General features: G+C 44.9%; 1 protein-coding gene across 4 annotated transcripts; it reads right to left on the bottom strand.

Moving 5' to 3' along the window:
• Positions 1-24: 24 nt before the first annotated feature.
• On the bottom strand, positions 25-19,474 carry LOC147635937 (uncharacterized). 4 transcript variants are annotated; one of them, XM_086801336.1, is made up of 9 exons: positions 18,741-19,351; positions 16,726-17,363; positions 16,532-16,626; positions 16,278-16,426; positions 16,107-16,190; positions 2,710-2,784; positions 1,820-2,587; positions 1,544-1,719; positions 25-753 (listed from the first exon to the last, which is right to left on the bottom strand). In XM_086801336.1, exons 1-9 carry the CDS (start codon positions 18,795-18,797, stop codon positions 225-227), a joined length of 2,571 nt encoding a protein of 856 aa, XP_086657462.1. In that variant the 5' UTR covers positions 18,798-19,351; the 3' UTR covers positions 25-224. The 4 variants fall into 4 exon arrangements, with proteins under 4 accessions (XP_086657462.1, XP_086657461.1, XP_086657463.1 ...); XM_086801335.1 differs by having other exon boundaries at positions 16,278-16,626; positions 18,741-19,474; XM_086801337.1 differs by having other exon boundaries at positions 16,278-16,626; positions 18,558-19,332.
• Positions 19,475-20,114: the final 640 nt, after the last annotated feature.

Below are 20,114 nucleotides of genomic sequence, written 5' to 3'. Positions count from 1 at the left end.
TTACTTACTTACTTACTCTCTCCAAAAAAGAATGGTAAATCATAAATTACAAATGAAAGGTACAAAATTTCCCATGTGACCCACAATCCATTGTTGTGAGTAGCTTGCAGCATTTCCTGCATTCAAGGAGTAGCCATAACAAGGCATAGCAATCCTTTATGGAAATCTTGACAAGGCATAAGCTACTCACTCTTGCATGGCAGGGCTGGCTTGCATTTTGGTCACTATTCTTTCACTTGAAGCTGTGGCTCTCCAACCTCACCATAACTGTCCACAATACCTGATGATGTGACCACCGCCGGAAGAACTGTGTCCATGTCTATCACATCGGGTTCTCTCTTAACAGTTTGTAGCAATGACCTGTCAGCTGCACTGAGAGGGAGATTCGAAGTTGGTTCCAGCCGTAGATCTGAGACAACCGAAGAATAGGCAGCAGATGTGTTGTTTGGTTTGTTATTGGATGCTGGCACATCGAAGGTAATATGTGGGCTTTTAGAGGCCCCAAAACCACCACTGACTGTCGAGCTTTGCGTGGCAGGGGAAATTTCAGATGATGGAATTTCTTCTTGCCAAGCCCATGCGCTTTGATGCAACAAAACTGCCTGAGAATTTTCTGAAATGTTACCACAAGGAGTAGGTTTTGTGTACAAAGGCGCTAATGATGAAGGAAAGCGTTTGTGGAACAAAAGATGAGCTATAAATCTATCCATAGGGTTGGTTTCTGTCTCCACAATGTCATCCACAGTCCATATTCTGCACAGTAAAAAAACTCCTGTCAAATTTTATTTCTCCAAATGGAGATCTAAATAGAGCAAAGAAAACCATTCTTTTACCCATGCAAACGATACGATTGCATGGAGCCCCTATGAAGCAAAGAAAAAATAACTCAGCAATGTTGTGTACATTCACGAGAGAGAGAGAGAGAGAGAGAGAGAGAGAGAACAACAATTGATAGCTAAGGTAATCATGGGAAAAAGGAAGAAAACTATTGAGAGTTCGGGATATAAACATGCCCAAGCAGTTTCTTGAGAAAACTTAATCGAACAAAAGGCAAGATATCAATCTGGTAGTGCAACCATGAATGCACATCATGGCAGAGGAACCGTGCATAAAGGCAAGATATCAATCTGGTAGTGGAACCATGAATGCACATCATGGCAGAGGAACCATGCATAAAGGCAAGATATCAATCTGGTAGTGGAACCATGAATGCACATCATGGATAATTATGTAACGAATTCACCAGAAATCCCTCTCCTTCCCAAAATGGAGGGAGTATTCCTCTACAGACAGCTGAAACTCACTTTCAATCATTTGTACATCTTTTCAGTTCACAATGTTATGCCAGCTCCAGCTTAAAAGTGTCATAAAGTGCTTACTAATAGAATGGTATCTTTCCCCGAGAGAAAAAAACCACCAGAAAAAGACCAGAAGGCTATAAGGGCAGTGTATGCCAATCAACAAACTCAAATCGGATTGCAAGGTTTTGACCAAAGAATTGTTGCCCTCTACACACCAAAGTTTGAAGTTAATGAAAGCATACCTTTGACTACAAGACTGCTCACTACTTGAAGATGACTCAGCCATGCAGGTTCTATTATAAGGCTCGGCACTGCTCCTTTTTCTCCCTCTGCTATCACCATCTGCACGTCGCTGCATGGCATTTCCAGCGAGCCGACGGAAACCATCACGTAGACACAGCCTAGTTCTAGTATCCATCTGCACAAGCCAATTTAAAAGAAACATAAATACTTCTAGAGCTAGAGAAGACAGTGTCAGTGAAACAATGAGACATTACAAAAGATTTTGGGATGTGTACTTTGGAGGCAACGTTGAGCAGTTGCTGCAGCACACTTGCAGCTAAAGACTCATCTCCATCTTCTGTTGTAGCCCCTTCTGGGGAAACGGATACCTCATTCCAAACCAAAGGTTCAGCGCCTTGTACAGGTCCAAGTCTCACAGACCCACCTACAGCCTCTTTTGAGCTTTTCAATGGGTGCTGAGTTTGGAGCTTTTCTTGCATCTGGATTTGTGTCTGCTCAGGTATGAGATGCCGATTGATTAGCTGCTGCTGCTGCTCAACTGCCAACCGTGCCTGCATTTTCTGCCGCCAGCGGAGCTTCTCAATCTTTTCCTGAGGAGTCATAGTAGAGCTTACAGTGGGAAACTGTGAAGGAGCTTCAAATGTGTTTTTGCATTGTTGAAGCTTCGGAGCATCTATGAGTGGTGGCTGGTAACCAACAAAAACTGGCTGTGCTTGTGGTTGCAGCTGTTGTGGCCCTAAAGGACCTGGAATCACCACAGGCATGTGATGGTGTGCAGGAAATCCAAATCCAGCATGGATGTATGGAACAGGCTGCAGGCACTGCATAGGGCTTATAGGCTCACATGTCGTGACCCGTGTGATTTGTGATATCGGTGTTGAGCAAGGTGTAGAGTCTTGTGCAGTAGACACACCTGGCATGTACACAAGCGGAGATTTTTTGGCCTGTGATAAACTTAGAGCCAATTTTCGTCCAGACGTTTGTTTCCTGTAATTCTCTTCCAATCTCTTGGATCGAGGCCCATGCCGCCTTGCTTTACTTGCCTACCCAAAATAGAAAGCCCAATTTAACCACTGCTTATTTATTTAAAAAAGAGAGAGATGAAATTAAACTTCGCATGTATAGTATGAGAAGAAAAAGAAGTTGATTTAAATGGATGACTCACTTTCTCGCCGTCTTTGAGTGGATACATGCTGTCATCTTCCAATGGAGACAGAGCAAGTCGCCTTACTTTGCTTGCCTGGAAAAAGTAAGATCCAATGTTAAACCTCTTCTTGGCCTGCCTTTGTCAAAGGAAGGGCATGGGAATGTAATGGAATTTGGCTATAAATTGAAAAAGATTATTACATAATGGTTTTCAATCTCTCTCTCTCTCTCTCTCTCCTTTTGCATTTTACTTGAGGATGATTTATTCCCAAGGTTTATCCTGTATAATTGATCAGAAGGCCTATAAGATCCTAAGTTTTTTTGGCTCTTTCTCAGGGAGGGCAGGAAACAATCGCTGGACACCCATATGTCTCCATTTCCAAAGTTTATGGGATTTACAGGCATTTATCAATATTTTACACACTTATAAGGATTTATGGACTTCTTAAAAAGTACTAGTGGGCAACCCGTGCTTCGCACATCTTTTGAGACTCCAAATTCAAATTCTACCCAAACCTCCTCCTCCTTTCCCAAACCTCCCAATTCTTGCCACGTGGCAGCTTTGTGAAACTCTTCCTTAAGATAATATAGAGATGGACGCTTGAGAAGTGATGGTCAGCCCATGTATTATTAAGGGAAAACATTATTATATAAGCCTTGATATACACATAAGTGAAGGAAAACAATTTCATGGTGAGGATTTTCTTGGTTTTCCACTTAGGCTCACCTAAGTAAAAATCCCTATGTACTTTTTAATGCTCTCTGAAAGGATAAGGACTTTTGGGGAAAAGCAGGTTTGACAACATACAAATACACATGCTGGGTGGCTTTCATGCACACATCAGAAGGCACCTACTTTCTCTCTCACCCCATCCATTTGAGCTTTACGACCACATGCTCTATGGACTGCCATGTGTCAGCTGTACAGGCTGCCACATCATCAATGTGGACATGTACGGACAGTGAGGATCTCTTGTCAGAAACCCTAATCGGCTGTCAAAACCCTAATTTTCAGCAAAAAACAGCATAAACCTAATTTCAGCAGAATCCCTAGTTTGGTTCTTCTTGTGTGATAGTGTGTTCTACGCAAGGGATTTGCCGATTTGGTTGCCGGCGAAACCCTAAAAGTCTTTCCAAACTTTTGATCTCATGGAAGAGGCTTTTGGGGTTGCCCGAACACTTGTGTGTGTGTGTAAATAGCACTTGTGAAGAGATTTTGTGAAGACTTTGAAGACTCCACATACGGTGTGGACTGTGAGCACGCAGGGCAAGAGAGATCAAGGGAATAGTCTAGGATCCTTCCGCAGGATGGCAGAAGGTGTTCAAATATTGTGCGTCTCAGTGTTTTGCTGGCTATTGCCATTGTAAAAGCCTCTTGCTTAATAAAGGTGATCTTGTCAACAATTGCTCTCTATCCTTTTCTCTCTCTCTCTTTCCTTGTCTATGCTTCGGCCTGTGCATACTCCAACATGGTATTAGACAACTAGGTCCCGTCTGCCCTCATCTGCGTTTTAATCCCCTCCTCTCTTCTGCGTTTTCTGGAAGCAGTAGGTGGCTGTGTTTTCTCATCTACTGGCTGCGTTTTCTGCTGAACCTGCGTTTTTTCTCTTGGAGGTGCTCCTGCCCCGTGCAACCCCTGCAAGGCGACAAGGTGCAAGCCCAAGTGCCTAGTGGTGTAGTGGCTGCTGTTTTTTCAGTCACGACAGCTTCTGGAGATCGTTTATTCGCGCGTGGTGGAGCCCGACAAGCGGCCCCGACAACCCTGCTTCTTCCCCGGCTTCCCCTCCCTCCAGTTGGGTGTTTCCGGTGCATTTTGGTGGACTGATTTACTGCTGTCCAGCCTCTTTCTCTCTCAGATTTGAGAGGGGGCTGATTGGTCCTCGTGCTTCGCTCCATTGGAAAGTGCTCGAGAGGAGTCTTGGAGTGCTGAGATTTGTGTTTTTGTAGCATACTTTGTTGTTGTAGATATGGCTCCCCCTTGTACGAACAAGGAGGACAAGTTGGACGGAACCAACTATGCCCATTGGAGGCTGAATATGTGGATCTAGTTCATCCATAAGGGTTTGTGGGAGATTGTTCGAGGTAGTGAGAAGAAGCCCGAGCATCCTCAGAACTCGAGGCGTTGGACCCATGGTCATGGACGTGCACTCATGGTTGACCAATTATGCACATGGTGCACATGATCAAAATGCACTCATTGCTTCCCAAGCAATCCTCGAGGTCTCATCTTGTTGACAAGATCAAGATCGATTCCTGGTCCAACTATAGACATCTTGAAAACATGTGGCTCAATGTCATCAGTAGATATTTACCCTGGAAATAAAACACTATGAAAAAGAAACTGCTTTCTTGAATGGTGACTTGCATGAGGGGGTACATGTATCTCAGCCTCGTGGTTTTGTACAAAAGGGAGCAGAAAAGCAAAGTATGTAGGCCCGGGAAAGCCTTATTTGGCCTTAAGCAGGCTCCTAGGCCATGGTGGACACATGCATACTTGGTTGCACATGGTTTTTGCAACAGTCCTACTGAGAGTACCCTCTTTGTCCAGAGGACTCAGGATAGTTTCTTAGTCATTGTCTTGTATGTTGATGACATGTTACTCATGCAGGCCCTAAGGAGCAAATTTTAGCTTTTTAAGATTAATTACATTCATCATTTGAGATGTCAGATCTGGCCACTTGCATTTTCATTTGGGCATTCAATTCTTACAGCGTGCACATAGTGTACTCAAAGAAAGGGATGTCAGGGGCATTTGAATCATGTGGCCCAGAAAGACAGACTATACTCAAAGAAAGGGATATCGCGGGCATCCTCAAGGGCAAAGGGATTGTGCCACTGCCACTCATTAGGATCCCATTGTAGATACATCAGTGGCCAGCCCTCCCACAACTATAATCTCCAAGATCTCTGTCTATCCAGTTTGGCCAGAGGTGGGTTGACGTGCCATCTGTGGTCATGAAACCCAATCACTCTTACCCTCTGTAAATTGCAGTTGTTGAGGTCCTTTGTTGAGGGAGGGGAGGGGGAATCGACTCGATCTGCCTTGTGGCCTTATAGAGAAAGTCATGAGGCTGCCTCCATCTGCACCATGGACTGTCATAGCGATATGATGTCTGGTAAAAACCCCTACCCACTCAGGGGGAGGCGGAACCTAAACTGGTACAAGCCACCTAGGAGGGATGGAGGAGTCGATGTTGATGGTGAGTATCTTTTCCTCAGATCCCAGCCAGGCTCCTTTCTTGAACCTTTGGTGAGAGCTGCCCGAAGGTGAGCCACTCTCCAAGAGACAAGGCTGGTCCCTCGCTCAATGCACCCCGTGAGATGTGAGGATGAGAGCCAAGCATGTGGCCACTCGGAATCAAGGGATTCCAAACCAGCCGGTTGTCACAGTCTCTCATTGTCTAGGATTGGGGGAGACTGGTGAAGAGCAGAACGAATGTGGTCCTCCCAGGCTCAAAAGAGGGCCCCAAGGTCACCGCAAAATGTTTCACTGCTGAAACGATTCATTTTGGAATGAAACGTTTCAACACCGGGAGGTGGCCAGTGAAACGATGGACCGAAACGATTATATACATAAAATCTGAAGGTTGGGGAACCAAATCTGAAATTTCAGATTTGGGCTTTCAATTGGAGAGAGGAAGTGCAATTTTCCCCCTCCAATGTGGGGGGCCAAATCTGAAATTTCAAATTTGGGCCTTCAAACTTAATTACTATAATAGAGTACAATCAAGAAAACAAAAGTACCAAAATTATATAACCAATCGGTAATTACCAAACACAATTTAAAACTACAAGTCTACAATACATTATTGATTGCATCCATGGATAGTGATTTCCTCATACTTAGTCATACATGTAACATTAAAAGAAAAGCATGCCTCATGAGGTCATGTCACATGACCATAATCCGTTAAATCATTGACAAGATCAAGATTTCTAATAACTTAAAGTTTTAAAATGATTTAGTGGCAATGGGCATGCACGATTAAATAAGAAATGTAATAGTTAACTCGGCATTACTGTACATCAAAAAAGACCATGACACAAATAAAGTCCTAGGCTCTCCTAGCCTAGTCACTATCATCACTCTCATACTCAGAGGGAGTGGGAGTAAGTCTGGAGGGTAAAGGATCCATCTCTCTAGTCCATCTAGATGGACTGTCTACATCTCCACGGCCTTCTCGGCGGGCTTCTACTGCAAATGTCTCTCCAATGGATGCCTCCTCACATGAGCACGGGCTGCACAGCGTGTGGAGGAGCGTATCTAACGTGTAAATCTCATCATGTACTCGTGGATGAAGTCGTAGACATCATCCTCGGCTGTCCTGGGTTGTAGTTGTGACACATCAACAAGTCTAACATCAATCTTTCTATAATCCACCTGCTTCACTATCCAGCTCACTGCTCCCATAGTGTCCAAACCTCCAGAGCTCTCCAACACTCGGAGGTTCGCATTGACATAAGCCAACTTATCGAGTTGACTTCTGTTCAATCTGAAATTATGTTTAAAATACGTTAGTAGTTAGAACATTCAACATAGACATAATATTATCTATATTATATAATATGCATATTAGAAATTACAAATTAACTATACCTATTTCCATCCTTAGTGTGGATATCACCCATAATGCTCCACAATCTCTCAGCGCTCGACGAGCTCACCTCTTGCGAAAGAACTCGCAAGGCTAATGTCTGCAATGTGGGGTTCAATCCACCAAACTTTTCCCACCAAGAGACAGGCAACGCCTGGTTCTCTGGATCACGTGCAATCTAGCGGGAGAAGTTTCCCATGTTGCCTTTGTACTCTAAGAGGTCTTCCTCAAGCTGATTTTGCATGGCCCCATCAAGATAAACCTTCTCAATATACTCATTCCATGCAATCAAAAGAACACGATCACACCTCTAGCTATCACTTCTCCATGTAGGATGGAGGATGTGTGCAACACAATGGATAGGTCGGCGGAACCAAGACCATCTCCTCTCAAAGATCCTCAACATGAGAGGAATCCTACACATGTGACATGTCATGTTATAAACAAGCATTCCAAATTTTAATCATTATGATTTATTTATGAAACATGATTAAATTATGAATATTGAATCGTCCAAATATATTTAAGTAATACCTATCAAGGCTAATAGTCGTGGACACTGTGATAGCTCGTCGAGACTCGAAGCCTCTCCATGAACTCGTAAAAGAGTCCCATGGTGGCTCCCTCACCATCAGAGAGTCACAGCATAGACACCACAGGCAATAATGCACATTGTAATCCATCAGCCTTTGTCCAGAACTCATTGTCGAAGATAGTGTTCTGGATGCTTATGGCAGCAGGCATTGTAGACTCGGGCCACTCAATCCACTCCTGGTCAACTACCATACGCCGTAGTGCATCCTTGCAATTCACGAGCCTGCACTTTGCGGTATGTAAAAGACTTGATTAAGATCATACTTAACTCTAAGCTCTAAGAAAACCAAGAAATTGATATCCAAATAGACTAACCGGCACAAGACAAGGAAGATGTAGCAAAATCTAGTTTTTGCTGGCTTTACCAACTCCCATTGGCAATGGGATCGGAATAAGCCAAGCGCAAATGACTTCCGAGTCACAAAGCTTATTATCTCCTTGACTTTGTCTACCAAGTTAGGCTCATGGACTCCAGCACATGCCTTGATGCCTTTGCTGCCATCTCCCCATGCAAGGTGTGAGTTTACACGTGTCACACCACCAAACATCACTTGCCCACAATAAATGCAGACTGCCATCCTAGAACTCGAACGGTTGTATTTGTTGATGACAACCGTATTGATCCATGGGTCCCTTGGAGCTGAAGATCTCCCTCTCGCTGAGCCCGAAGCTGCTCCGCTCCAAACCATGGTGCCAAAAGAGCTAAAAGTATACACACCGACAGTTCAATAATCAATCAATCAAAAATTATAATTGTAATTTCTTGTTGAAAATTATGGAAATTTTTTAAAAAGACCCAAATTTTTATTTGGGCCTTTTCCAATTTAGGCCCGAATCTGAAATTTCGAGATTTTGCCTAAAATTTAGGCATCAATTTGGGGGTCCAATTTGAGATTGCTCAAATTAGGGGGTTTTGTCCCAAATTGGACAAAACCCCTAGATTTGGGGATCGAATTGAATGCCCATTTCTGAAATTTCAGAAATGGGCATTCAATTCGATGCCCAAATTTGGGGAATCTTGCAAAAATTGATAAAAATGAGAAAAAACCCCAAATTTGGGCATGAATTGAATGCCCATTTCAGAAATTTGGGCATTCAATTCGATGCCCAAATTTGGGAGATTTTTGGGCATCGAATTGAATGCCCATTTCTGAAATTTCAGAAATTTCAGAAATTTCAGAAATGGGCATCGGATTTCGATTTCTGCAAAACAGGAAAAGGGTAGAGAGAGAACTCTCTTTTTTTTTTCAATTTTTCAAAAAAAAAAGAATCATGAGAGAGAGAGAGAGAGAGAGAGAGAGAGAGAGAGAGAGAGAGAGAGAGGGATTGAGTCGACTATCATCAGTCGACTCAATCGAGTAGAGAAAGAAAGATAGAGAGAGAGAGTGGGATTGAGTCGACTATCATCAGTCAAATAGAGAAAGAAAGATAGATAGATAGATTAAGCATCTACTAAAGACCCAATGGGCCTATGAGACCAAAGTGATACAATAATGTCCATGGCATATCTCATCATGGAATGGAAAATAAAATAGAAAGAAAACATAACATAGCTATCTCACTGGGGTGATACAAAACTATCCATGGAAACTCATCATGGAATACTACGAACATAGAAACATGAGAGCAACATCAGCTCCAAGTAGATGGTATACCACTCTCCAAAATATCAAGCATGGGGCTAATGAGTATGGCCGAGAGGTCTCCCTCACAACTATGTCACGTGGAAAGGTAGCTCGATGGCGGTGGAGCATGTCTTTGATCTGGAGCTGATGAGGTGATCGTGGCCGACGGGGGGGGGGGGGGGGGGGGGGGGCACGCTGGAGTGCAGAGGCTCGGACCGAGGTAACTCCTCTAGGGCGAGGTAGGTCCAGAGCAACTCGTGGAGGGTCCACAAGATCCATTATGTCGGTGTCCACCTCCTAGGTCCGGAAGAAACTGGTGATGGTTGGCTGGCGAGGGAGGGGGCGGGGTGGCTGGGGCCAAGGCTCTCTCAAGAAGGTGTCCCTGTGTCTACGGAGCTCAAGCAGGAAGAGGCTCAGGCAACACTGGTCCTAGAAGTCAATGATCCTAGAGATTGGACCAAATCCCTCACGAAATAGACAGTGACACCTCCCACGGATCTCATAGTATACTGGGCAGCGGCATATGTAATGCTCCTCCGTCTCAACCTCTGTGTGGCATAGTCGGCAGATCCTCTCCTCTCTGGGTCTCCGTATGAGCTTCCCGGCTCTAAAGATGCGCTCAACTCTACCTGTCTCCACTCTGAGGCGGTGGGAGAGAGAGAGAGAGTGAGAGAGAGAGAAAGATATATTAAGCGTCTACTAAAGATATATTAAGCATCTACTAAGAGAGAGAGAGAGAGAGAGAGAGAGAGAGAGAGAAAGCTGTATTAACGTCTACTAGAGGCCGAACTCGACCTATGAGACAAATCAATGTACAACTGTCAATGTCCTCTCAATGTCCAAAAAAAAAGGACAAAATAAACATGAAATAAACTATGAAAGTATTGAGCTAGGGGAGGGGGAGATCGTACTGAAGAGGTGGTAAGTGATCTATGTCTTACCCACACTGTGTCAATAGCTGTATCATCTGTGCATACCATGATCCTGTGTCACCAGCCTCAGCTAACTGTCTGGATGCCTCAAAAGCTCTATGTGACAATCTGTCCGGAGCCATGGCTCGCACTCGATGAATAAAGCAGACCACCTGGAAGAGAGCCTCTACTAGCATGGGTGGTGCAACAAACTCTGCTCTGACAATGTCATGTGGTATAGATGGTTTGCTGCGAATCATCCGTGAGAGCATCAGAACCTGGGGTCTCTCGATCTTTGTTCAAGAGGAGGCCGAGAGTTCGGGTGCCCATACTACCGCTGCGTACATCAGTGCGGGTGTGACCAGAGTGTCGAATAGCCACCCCTTCGTGCGAGGCTCATAAAAGTGTGCCTGGTGGCACTGTCGCTCAAGCATGACCAGGGCAGCATATCCTCGTGTCAATCTGTCTCTGGCTGCTCATGCCATAGAGAAGCGCCCTGTTGTACTAGCAAATGTAATCCCCAGGTATACATATGAGTCCACCACCTCAACCTGGCCTCCTACAAGAGTGAAGATCGCCTGTCGTCGGATCTGCCCCGACGTATGGAATATCGTAACCTTGGGTTTCCCAAGGTTCACTGTCAGCCCTCTCTGTGTACAGAAATCATCTAAAGCCTGTAGATGTCGTTGTAGTCCCTCCTGTGACTTAGACACTAGAATGATGTAGTCCCTCCTGTGACTCAGAGAGAGAGAGAGAGTCGAAGAGAGAGAGAGAGAGAGAGAGAGAAATGAAAATGAAATGATATATTAACGTCCTTAAAAGGCCAAAATGACCTATGAGACCAAAGAGGTTACAACAATTAGTGGATCTGATACAATGTCTGTGTAAGAAAAGCTAAAACAACTAAACAACTAACTGAAACTGAAACAACTATGAGGAAAAGTAAGGTACTAGGAGCTCCTAATGGATAGCATCTGGGAAGGAAAACTCCAGCAACAAAAGTAAGCATTGTCGAAGAGAGAGAGAGAGGGGGAGAGACTCCAAGAGAGAGAGAGAGGGGGCTACAGTGCTACCTTGCCGGCAGCTGGTGCAGACGCCGAGGAGAGAAGAGAAGACAAGCAGCATACAGCCGAGCGGAGCCCTCAAGAAAGATGCGCAACGGTAAACGAATGAAACATTTCAAGGGCGTTTTGCATTTCGTGTTTCAGGCGAAGTGAAATGCATTTCGCGGTGACCCTAGAAGAGGCTGGCTGCAAATCGGTCCTCAAAGGCTAGGCTAACGTTGCATAGGTCCTCATCTTTGTGAAGATCTAACGAGGGCTCAGGGACTAGGAATTGCCACGAACTGGCCGTGAATAGGTCCTTGATAAGGCCGCACAAGTCCTCATCTCTGTTAAGATCCAACACAGGCTCGGGGACTAGGGACTACCAAGAACTGGAGTGTGGACGGAGATGCAGGCCATGAGAAAGTCCTTCCAAGGCTCACCACCTAGGAGTTGTCCTTGGATGATTAACTTGGGCTCTGCTCTGAAATGAAGGATCAATAATGCAAAGCCGCCTTTGTGGCAAGGCTGAATGATGACTCTCCATGCCACCTTGGCCCATGCCGGCCTACCATCACTAACTGCCCAAAGGAAGTTGCGGATTAATCATTGTACGACCAATAATACACTCCCTAGAGAGGGCCCAACAATAGGTGATATACCACATGGTGGCAAGAAGGACCTTCACATGCTAGCGAGAAGGACCTGGTTCGCCATCGCTACTTGGCCAACAAGCAACAGCGTGATTGTGCTCCAATAAAGAAGTTTCTTCCGAATGACTAGAAGAAGGGGAGCAAGCTGCTTCTCTGAGGTGATGTCATTGCGTCAATCCCAACCTGGCAGCCAAGATAACAACCTGGGAGCTTGCATATGGTTGTGATTTCCATGTATGTGAGTTAGAGATATCTACGCATTATCTTTTATGTTGTGCTTTCGTGAATTTATACAATAAAAGTACTTATTTATTGTGCTTGCAGTATCGTAAGTTTGAGGCCATTTGATCACGCGGACGTCACTTTTTCGAGTAGAAGGAATAGATAAAAAGAGAAAAAATTTTGATTGTGGTGTGAAGGCTAATTTCATGCAAGAAAGTCGTTCAAGTGCAAGTGATGGCAATACTGAAGTAGGCATGCGAGATTATTATGGAGCAATCCAAGATATTATCAAGGTTGGATTCAGAAATTTTGATACAAAGGCTTTCTCGAAATCAAGAAGAAGAACATCCTGCTGACGTAAAGGGCCACGCCGGTCACCTCCGAGAAGGTGAAGATGTTATCCAGGATGCTCCTATCCTGGATGAAACCTGTCTGCATGCCATGGATCAGATCTAGGAGGTCGGGCTGCATGTTTTGGCTAGGATTTTGTAGGCTGTCCCCAAGAAGGTGATAGGTCTCCACTAGCGAATTTCAAACCTGTCGTCGACTCTTCAACACCTTAGATGGCTAGCCATAATGTATATGCTCCATTCAAGGGGGCGGATTTAGAGGCCAGGATCAGAGGAGGATTACAAGATTGCAAGTCATGATGCTCTCACACATGATCAGGAGTAAGCCGACATCAGATTGTCATGGGACAGCACCCTTCATCCTAGATGCCATATTTCAAGCTATCAAATACATATACAGTGTCTATAATCTTGAGAGAGATTGCCTCCCAAGATAGACACTTGAACCCTCAAGACAACTTGCACATGAGGGGACGGAAGCTATTGGTATTCCCACATCATCAGTTGGTTTGATTCACATGGTCTTCAGATGGACCATCTCACCCCCTTTTGAGTGCAGCCTAGATGTCCCTCTCTAGAATCAGTCACAAGTAGGAAGCGGAGACCCAGAACGATAGTAAAGACCAACACTTCAAATACCAATCAGAGCATGATAACACAGCAAAAGAACCATAACCAATATTAAACACAGCACTGAGCTCCACAAAACATTAGCACATCTCTTGCCCAGATATCCATCCAGTGCCAACATACAAACACAACACCCAAAAGCCATCCGAAGACTGGTTCAAAACACTCCCATAATCAGCCCTTAAACTGTCCATAAAACAGCCCGCTACAGAGCCCAAAACAGCCCCAAATTCCGTGCCAAATCAGCCCCAAAACATAGCCATAAACAGTCCCAAAAGAGCTCTCAATTCAGACCAAAAACAGCTCCATAAACAGTCCATAAATCAGCCCAAAAACAAGTCGACTGGCCCTGTCAGGCTCTGGGAGAAAGCGACCAGCCATCTGGCTCCCCTGGAAGAAGTCGACCAGCCTAGTAGAGGATATGGAGCAAGTCGGCCAGCTAAAACAGACTACAAAACTCAAAGTATACTTAGCTTTCATCTTTGCCAGGTTCGTCATGAAGCCAAAAGAAATATCTCCTCAGCATACGCATAAGATATCTTGAGATATAACTCCATATAGCTTGCTCATAAGCTTGATTTATAATCCACAATAATCCATATGGAAAAAGTGTTGAACACACGCACATAAAACCAACTCCATATTCCAAGGATAAAATCTGTGAATCCATAAAACCTTAGACCAAGCTGTCTACTGCTCATGCTCATGACTGCTTCATAAGATCAATAGCAAAACTGTTGGTTAGTGTAGTCCCCACTTTCTCTCTCTCATTGGAAGGAAGCCTCTTGCTTCCGAGAAAGCCTATGCTCAGACACCACTGTCACAAGTAGGAAGCGGAGACCCGGAACGATAGTATAGACCAGCACTTCAAATACCAATCCGAGCATGATAACATAGCGGAAGAACCATAAACAATATTCACACAGCACTGAGCCGGAACGGCCGGCCCCCCATAGGAACTTCTTTTTTCACGCAGAAGCTTTTACAAGATACCAAGGTGCGGGTGCAAACAGCACTGGATTTTCCACAAAGCATTAGCACATCTCTTGCCCAGATATCCATCCAGTGCAAACACAACACCCAAAAGCCATCTGAAGACTCTCTCAAAACAGTCCCATAATCAGCTCATAATCAGCCCATAAAACAGCCCTTAAACTGTCCATAAAACAGCCCGCCCAAAACAGCCCCAAATTCCGTGCCAAACCAGCCCCAAAACATAGCCATAAACAGTCCCAGAAGAGCTCTCAATTCAGCCCAAAAACAGCTCCATAAACAGTCCATAAATCAACCCAAAAACAAGTCGACCAGCCTTGTCAGGCTCTGGAAGAAGTCGACCAGCCATCTGGCTCCCCTGGCAGAAGTCGACCAGCCCAATAGAGGGTAAGGAAGAAGTCGACCAGCCCTACAAGAGGTTTGAAAGAAGTCGACCAGCCCAGTAGAGGATATGGAGCAAGTCGGCCAACTAAAACAACCTCGAATCTGCTGTACGGCCAGCGCCAGAGAGAGGAGAGAGAGAGAGAGAGAGAACTGTAGTCGGCCAGCAGAGAGAGAGGACTCCAAAAGGATGCACATCAAATCAGCCCCAAAATTCCTGCTTTTATAGAGTCGATTTGCTCAAAAATAACATGCGCTTTTCCTTTTTGGTCCAAAATAGTTGAACTTGCCCAAATATATCAACTTTAAGCTTTTCTTGGCTTGTACTCCAAGTTTTAGCCAAAAATATCAATTTTTATGCTTTTCCTGGCTTGATGCCCAAGTTTCATCTAGGCGTCTCCTTTTGTCCACCAATCCAAGCCCAAAATAATAATATGTCTAGCCCGTCTTTAATGATGTGTGAACACACCAACTTATAAACATTATAAGTCACTTTATTGAATAAAATCCCATGCTGTGTGGCCATCTTTCAGGCCAAACCATGCCAATAAAATGCTCTAGCTTCTTCTGTGGAAAATCCCCATTCACACCTTGGTTCCACCCAATGTATGAAACACTAGTCAAGACTGGTGAAGGGACCAAATGGTGACAATCACACCAAGAGATATCCACCTAGACCTGACTCAACTTCCCACAAAACTCCAGATCAATAGAGAGCACTTTTTGCAAGTCAGTGAGGATGGGTTCATTGAGCACGCTAGTTCTTTCCACCAGCACATGTCTCATGCCATAAGTTGCCACTAGTCGGCTAAGGGTATCCACCCATCACTTTCCCATTGGTACAGAGGAAGCAAACGGTATACTGTGGGAGCAGCATATCTGCAAATTATGCACAGTGGGGGAGATAGAGACAAAGGGGGGGGAGAAGAGACAGAGAAACATTACCTGTTCAAACAACCATCATTTTATGAGATATCGGGAGATTCCATTGCCTCTTTAGAAAGGGTTTTTGCCCTTTGTCATGGATGATGCGTTACAGAGATCAGAGGTACCTAGATCTGTTCTTGCTAGAGATGCATCACCACCAAAAGACTCAGACAAGGCTACATACCAGATGCAGACACTGCATGACACCACCCAGACCACTATCATTTATTTCTTTGACCCTCACCTGGTGTGAGGGCTAGCATTCCAAGGGGACAGCCAGCTCTTAAGAGCCCTCACCGATCACAGCAGGAGAGTACACCCACTCCACACGTGATAAAATCTCTCTCTCTCTCTCTCTCTCTCTCTCTCTCTCTCTCTCTCTCAAGCCCTTACAGAAATATTATTCGCTTGTTTAGAATATGAAGAAGAAAATTATCCCAAGACTATACTGAAAAAAGAAAATCAAACTGGCCTTTAGTTTTGATAACTCACCTTGTCAGCTTCTTTTAGTGCATGAGGACCTTCATCTTCCATGCTCTCTGAGCCTCTGCAAGGCTCCTCACTTGCCCCTTGAAGCTGCAACAAACCACATCATGTTAGACACATAAAGAATGCCAGCATTAAATCTGTCATGTTCTAGTGGAAAAGTTTGACAAATCCAACCTCCACTGAATTTTCTTTGCCACATTCAATGTAATTATCGGCATGTATTGGTGAACATGAAGTCTCTAAATTGGATGTGGCTTGCAGCTTGCCATGGCCAAACACATTCCGTTCTCTTGTTCCTGGATCGATTTCTTGTTTCATATATACTGCCATTTTGCATGGAGGAAACTCCGTTATGGTCTCAAAGCCCTTCAGATCACTCTTCAGCATAAAATCAGGGCTCACTGGCACCTTAACAGACTGATACATACTTCCAGGACTGCCCGCTATTGTGGGTGAGGGTGGCTCCCATAGCATCCCATCAGAGTTATCATCGAAACCTCTAGAAAGCATGGAATCATTACTTCTGCTCATTAACCAAAACAACTCACTTAGATTCCCTTTTCCTAAGGCCTATCTATTATAAAATATGATAAAGTACCACATTGAGACCCTGAAAACTTACAAAAACAACTCGTCCATGTCTTCTAGGTTGCTGGTGTTTCCCCAGCCATAGTCCAAAAGGCTGTCTCTTCTCCCTTCTTCATGCACGTCTGCTAAAAACTCGAGATCTGCTCCAGCCGGGTAGATGTCGGACAGTAAAAAATGGCAAGAACTATTGACTATATCTGCACCATCATCCTGATAACCTGACTTGTCTTTGCACAGCTCTGTGGCTCCTTCACAACCATACTCAGAAGGTTCATGCTTGGGTCCCACTCCAGGCCCACTGCCATTAGAGCAGCCGGACCTGTTTGAGGAGTACAGGGGCGAGATGCCAGAGGCATTTCCGGGTGTAAACTCACACCACGGAACCTTGTTTGGAGAAATAGGGGTTCCTTCCTTAGAAGAATGGCCAGACTCTTGAGTGTTCAATTCAGTGAAAGACTCTTGAGTGTTCAATTCAGCAAAAGACTCTTCTTTGATGCCTGGATCTGAATACTCGGGCCCTTGCAGCTTCTTATTTGTATGTAGGGAAGAATCGCCAATTGTCTTTCGACAAGATTCTTTAGGTGTGCATGATGCATTCCCTGTCAACATTTCTGTCTCCGGTACAATATGATCACCCCTATCTTCACACTCTACCCACGCCACTTCATCAAACTGCAATTCACGAAAAAGGTTTCCAAATAGTGAATTTGAGGCCAAATGTGCTGAAAATTTGACACTATTACCAAAATTACACAAGCATGCTTTCATACCACACACATGCACACGCGTGCACACACACACACACACACGACTGCTGAGTTCTTATAGAAGAGAGGGGATGACAATGTCATGTGTCCATATATAGTCTAACAATGGGACTGTTTTTGCACCTGGGTTGGTTCCACAACACCTTGATAAAACAGGTTTGAAGCCAACCTGGCCCCAATAAAAGGGGACCAGCTGTTCACACATGAAATAAAGGATCTGAAGGTGAAGCATCCATGGATCTCTATGCCATATGGCACGAGAGCGTTGGCTCTAACCACTCACTAACAGCCTGTCCCACAATGTAGCAGAATGAAAATCTAAAGGTTTTTGGAAAGGAAGTACTTGCATGTGGTAATCAGTGTCTTTGTAAACAAAATCCCAAACAGAAGATAAAGATCTGCTGCTCTGGGCCTACACCTCTGCGGCCCCCACACTTGCTGCTCTGAGGCCTGCGCTTCATATTGCCACTGCTGCTGTAGGTATGCTGAAAGCTAGCTATTCCAGTACCTGCTAAATAGCTAATGTCCTTCCTCACTCACAGGGGTAAGACTCGTGGCCCTCTCCACTTGCACAAAGATGCTTTTTGAGGGCCGAAACGCACGCTTCCTTGCAGCAAACCCTATGAGGTAGCAATTCCACTTGTCCTCTCTCAATTTACTGGCTTTGTACGCTCTCTAACTACACGTTTGAGAACAATGATGTCTGTATCGAACCACAGACCTCTCTCTCTCTCTCTCTCTCTCTCTCTCTCTCTCTCTCTCTGTGTGTGTGTGTGTGTGTGTGTGTGTGTGTGTGTGTGTGTGAGAGAGAGAGAGAGAGAGAGAGAGAGAGATATTCAGGCACGAGCCTACTGAAGACTGGTAGCAATTCTATCAACACCATTTCCCGCATCTCCGAGTGCTCAAACTACATCAGCGAGAAGATCTCTTCTTAACTGGGGAACAGAGACACTCAATTGGCAGAATGGAGAGTAGTAGTCCTAAAGATGCACAAAAGTGTATAGCCTGTCCGACTTTCCGACAAAGACAAGGGTATTCTCATCTTGCAAGAAGATGCTGCCGAGGCTGATTCAATCAGTTCTCACTTTAAACTACTAACCTCTGGGGAATCTCAAAATACATGTGCCATTGCTTGAAGAATCTATACATCTCTTCACTTGGAAGGCGGTCAAAGAAGATGAGGTGTCTTGATGCCGCATCCAGACGCGCATCGCTGGCCAGGGTTATGGGATGAGCTTACTGATGAGCCGGGGATGTATTGATGCAGGAGAGATGAGCTTACCGATGACCAGGTAGGCAAGGCGTTGTCAGCTACACCATCTTCTTCCCAGACGGACATAACTCCCCACAGCTCCCAGCACCAGGAGAAACAGTGGAATTGAACTCCCACACCTGCTATGTTGTGGACTCAATCACTCCCTTTTGTGTCTCTTGGATGGTGAGATCAACGAGAAAATGATGTCCGAAGGAGAGACCATCCGAGACAAGCTTAATAGAGAGGGCAGAGTGAGCTGCACCTTCGTTGCCCTGTATCCAGATTGTCCAAGCAGCGGCTCAAACCAGCGCACATCCTATTCGAGCGCAGAAATGAACAAATCAGCTGTAAGATTTCCTGCAAGACCTCAATCCTGCTATCAAGCGCCCAAATCCGATAGAGACAGAAGGTAGCGCCAAGCGTGGCAGAAGCGCTGCTGAAGCCTGAGCGGGCAGCAGGAGCATGAGGTAGGAAACCCTAACGGCAAGACCTGATTGCTCAAATCCAACCTGCTCATACGAAACCCGACAGATCGAAACCCTAAAGGAAACACAGAGAGGAAGCAGGCAGCATTTGAAGCTCTGCGTGGAGAAGCGAATGGCGGAGAACGGTGAGCCAAAATTTGCAGGGTCAGGATTAGGAAGAAGGGGGAGCGGGAGGTACTGGTGACGTGGGCATTCTGCCAGGTTGGACCTCGTGGATGCAGCCACGTCAGCCGGGGCTCGTTTGCAAACGAGTGGCCAAGACGGTAGCTTACAGATCGGATCTGAAGCCGCGCTCTGATTGGGCCTTTGCCCTACGACCCTTCTCAGCCACTAGTTCCTATCTACACCGCCGGGCCCCGCCTTGCAATTATAATAATTGCCTGTTTCCAAGTTGTCATCTAATTTCCTCCCCCCCCTTTTTTTTTAAAATAAACAAATAAAAAGTCCACAATAATACATGCATGCCCCCATGGAGGCACCTCGCATGCATCATTGCATTTGTCCCCCATGTATACAGTCAATGTCCATAAAAGTCTCCAATGTTCATACCACATCCTCCACACCCATCTCTCACCACCACTGTGTGCACGTTTTCTTGCTAGCCAAATTCACATCATGTCCCAGGGCTTGCACTCTCGTTCACACAAAACTCCAAGAGAGACAGCACCACCTGCAAAGCCTTACAATGCACCTAAAACCTTTTAAGTTTTACCTCAAAGCTTTATATTTTCTATTTTTACACCAAAAAAAAACCATGTTAAAAGGCAACTCACTTGTAATGCGTGCTGATGGATGACAAGCTTTTTTATAATACTATTCTGTCAATAAATAATAGGTTTAACAAAAGCTTGTATACATCATAAAAGGTATTTAAATGTTTATTATTACTTTAGTAAAAAGGTTCGGTAAAGAGATT

Source organism: Cibotium barometz, chromosome 8 (assembly GCF_041138505.1).
Source record: "Cibotium barometz isolate CiBa-2024 chromosome 8, ASM4113850v1, whole genome shotgun sequence".
Taxonomy (NCBI): domain Eukaryota; kingdom Viridiplantae; phylum Streptophyta; class Polypodiopsida; order Cyatheales; family Cibotiaceae; genus Cibotium; species Cibotium barometz.
The sequence above is the reverse complement of the archived record's forward strand: the minus strand, read 5'-3'. Positions and strand labels throughout refer to the sequence as shown.

Coding starts and splice junctions, on each gene's coding strand:
- LOC147635937 (XM_086801335.1), bottom strand. CDS start 18,797: ATGTCCGTCTGGGAAGAAGATGGTGTAGCTGACAACGCCTTGCCTACC. Junction 17,364..18,740: donor CCTTGCCTACCTGGTCATCG/GTAAGCTCATCT, acceptor CGTGAATTGCAG/TTTGATGAAGTGGCGTGGGT. Junction 2,785..16,106: donor CACTAAAAGAAGCTGACAAG/GTGAGTTATCAA, acceptor TACTTTTTCCAG/GCAAGCAAAGTAAGGCGACT.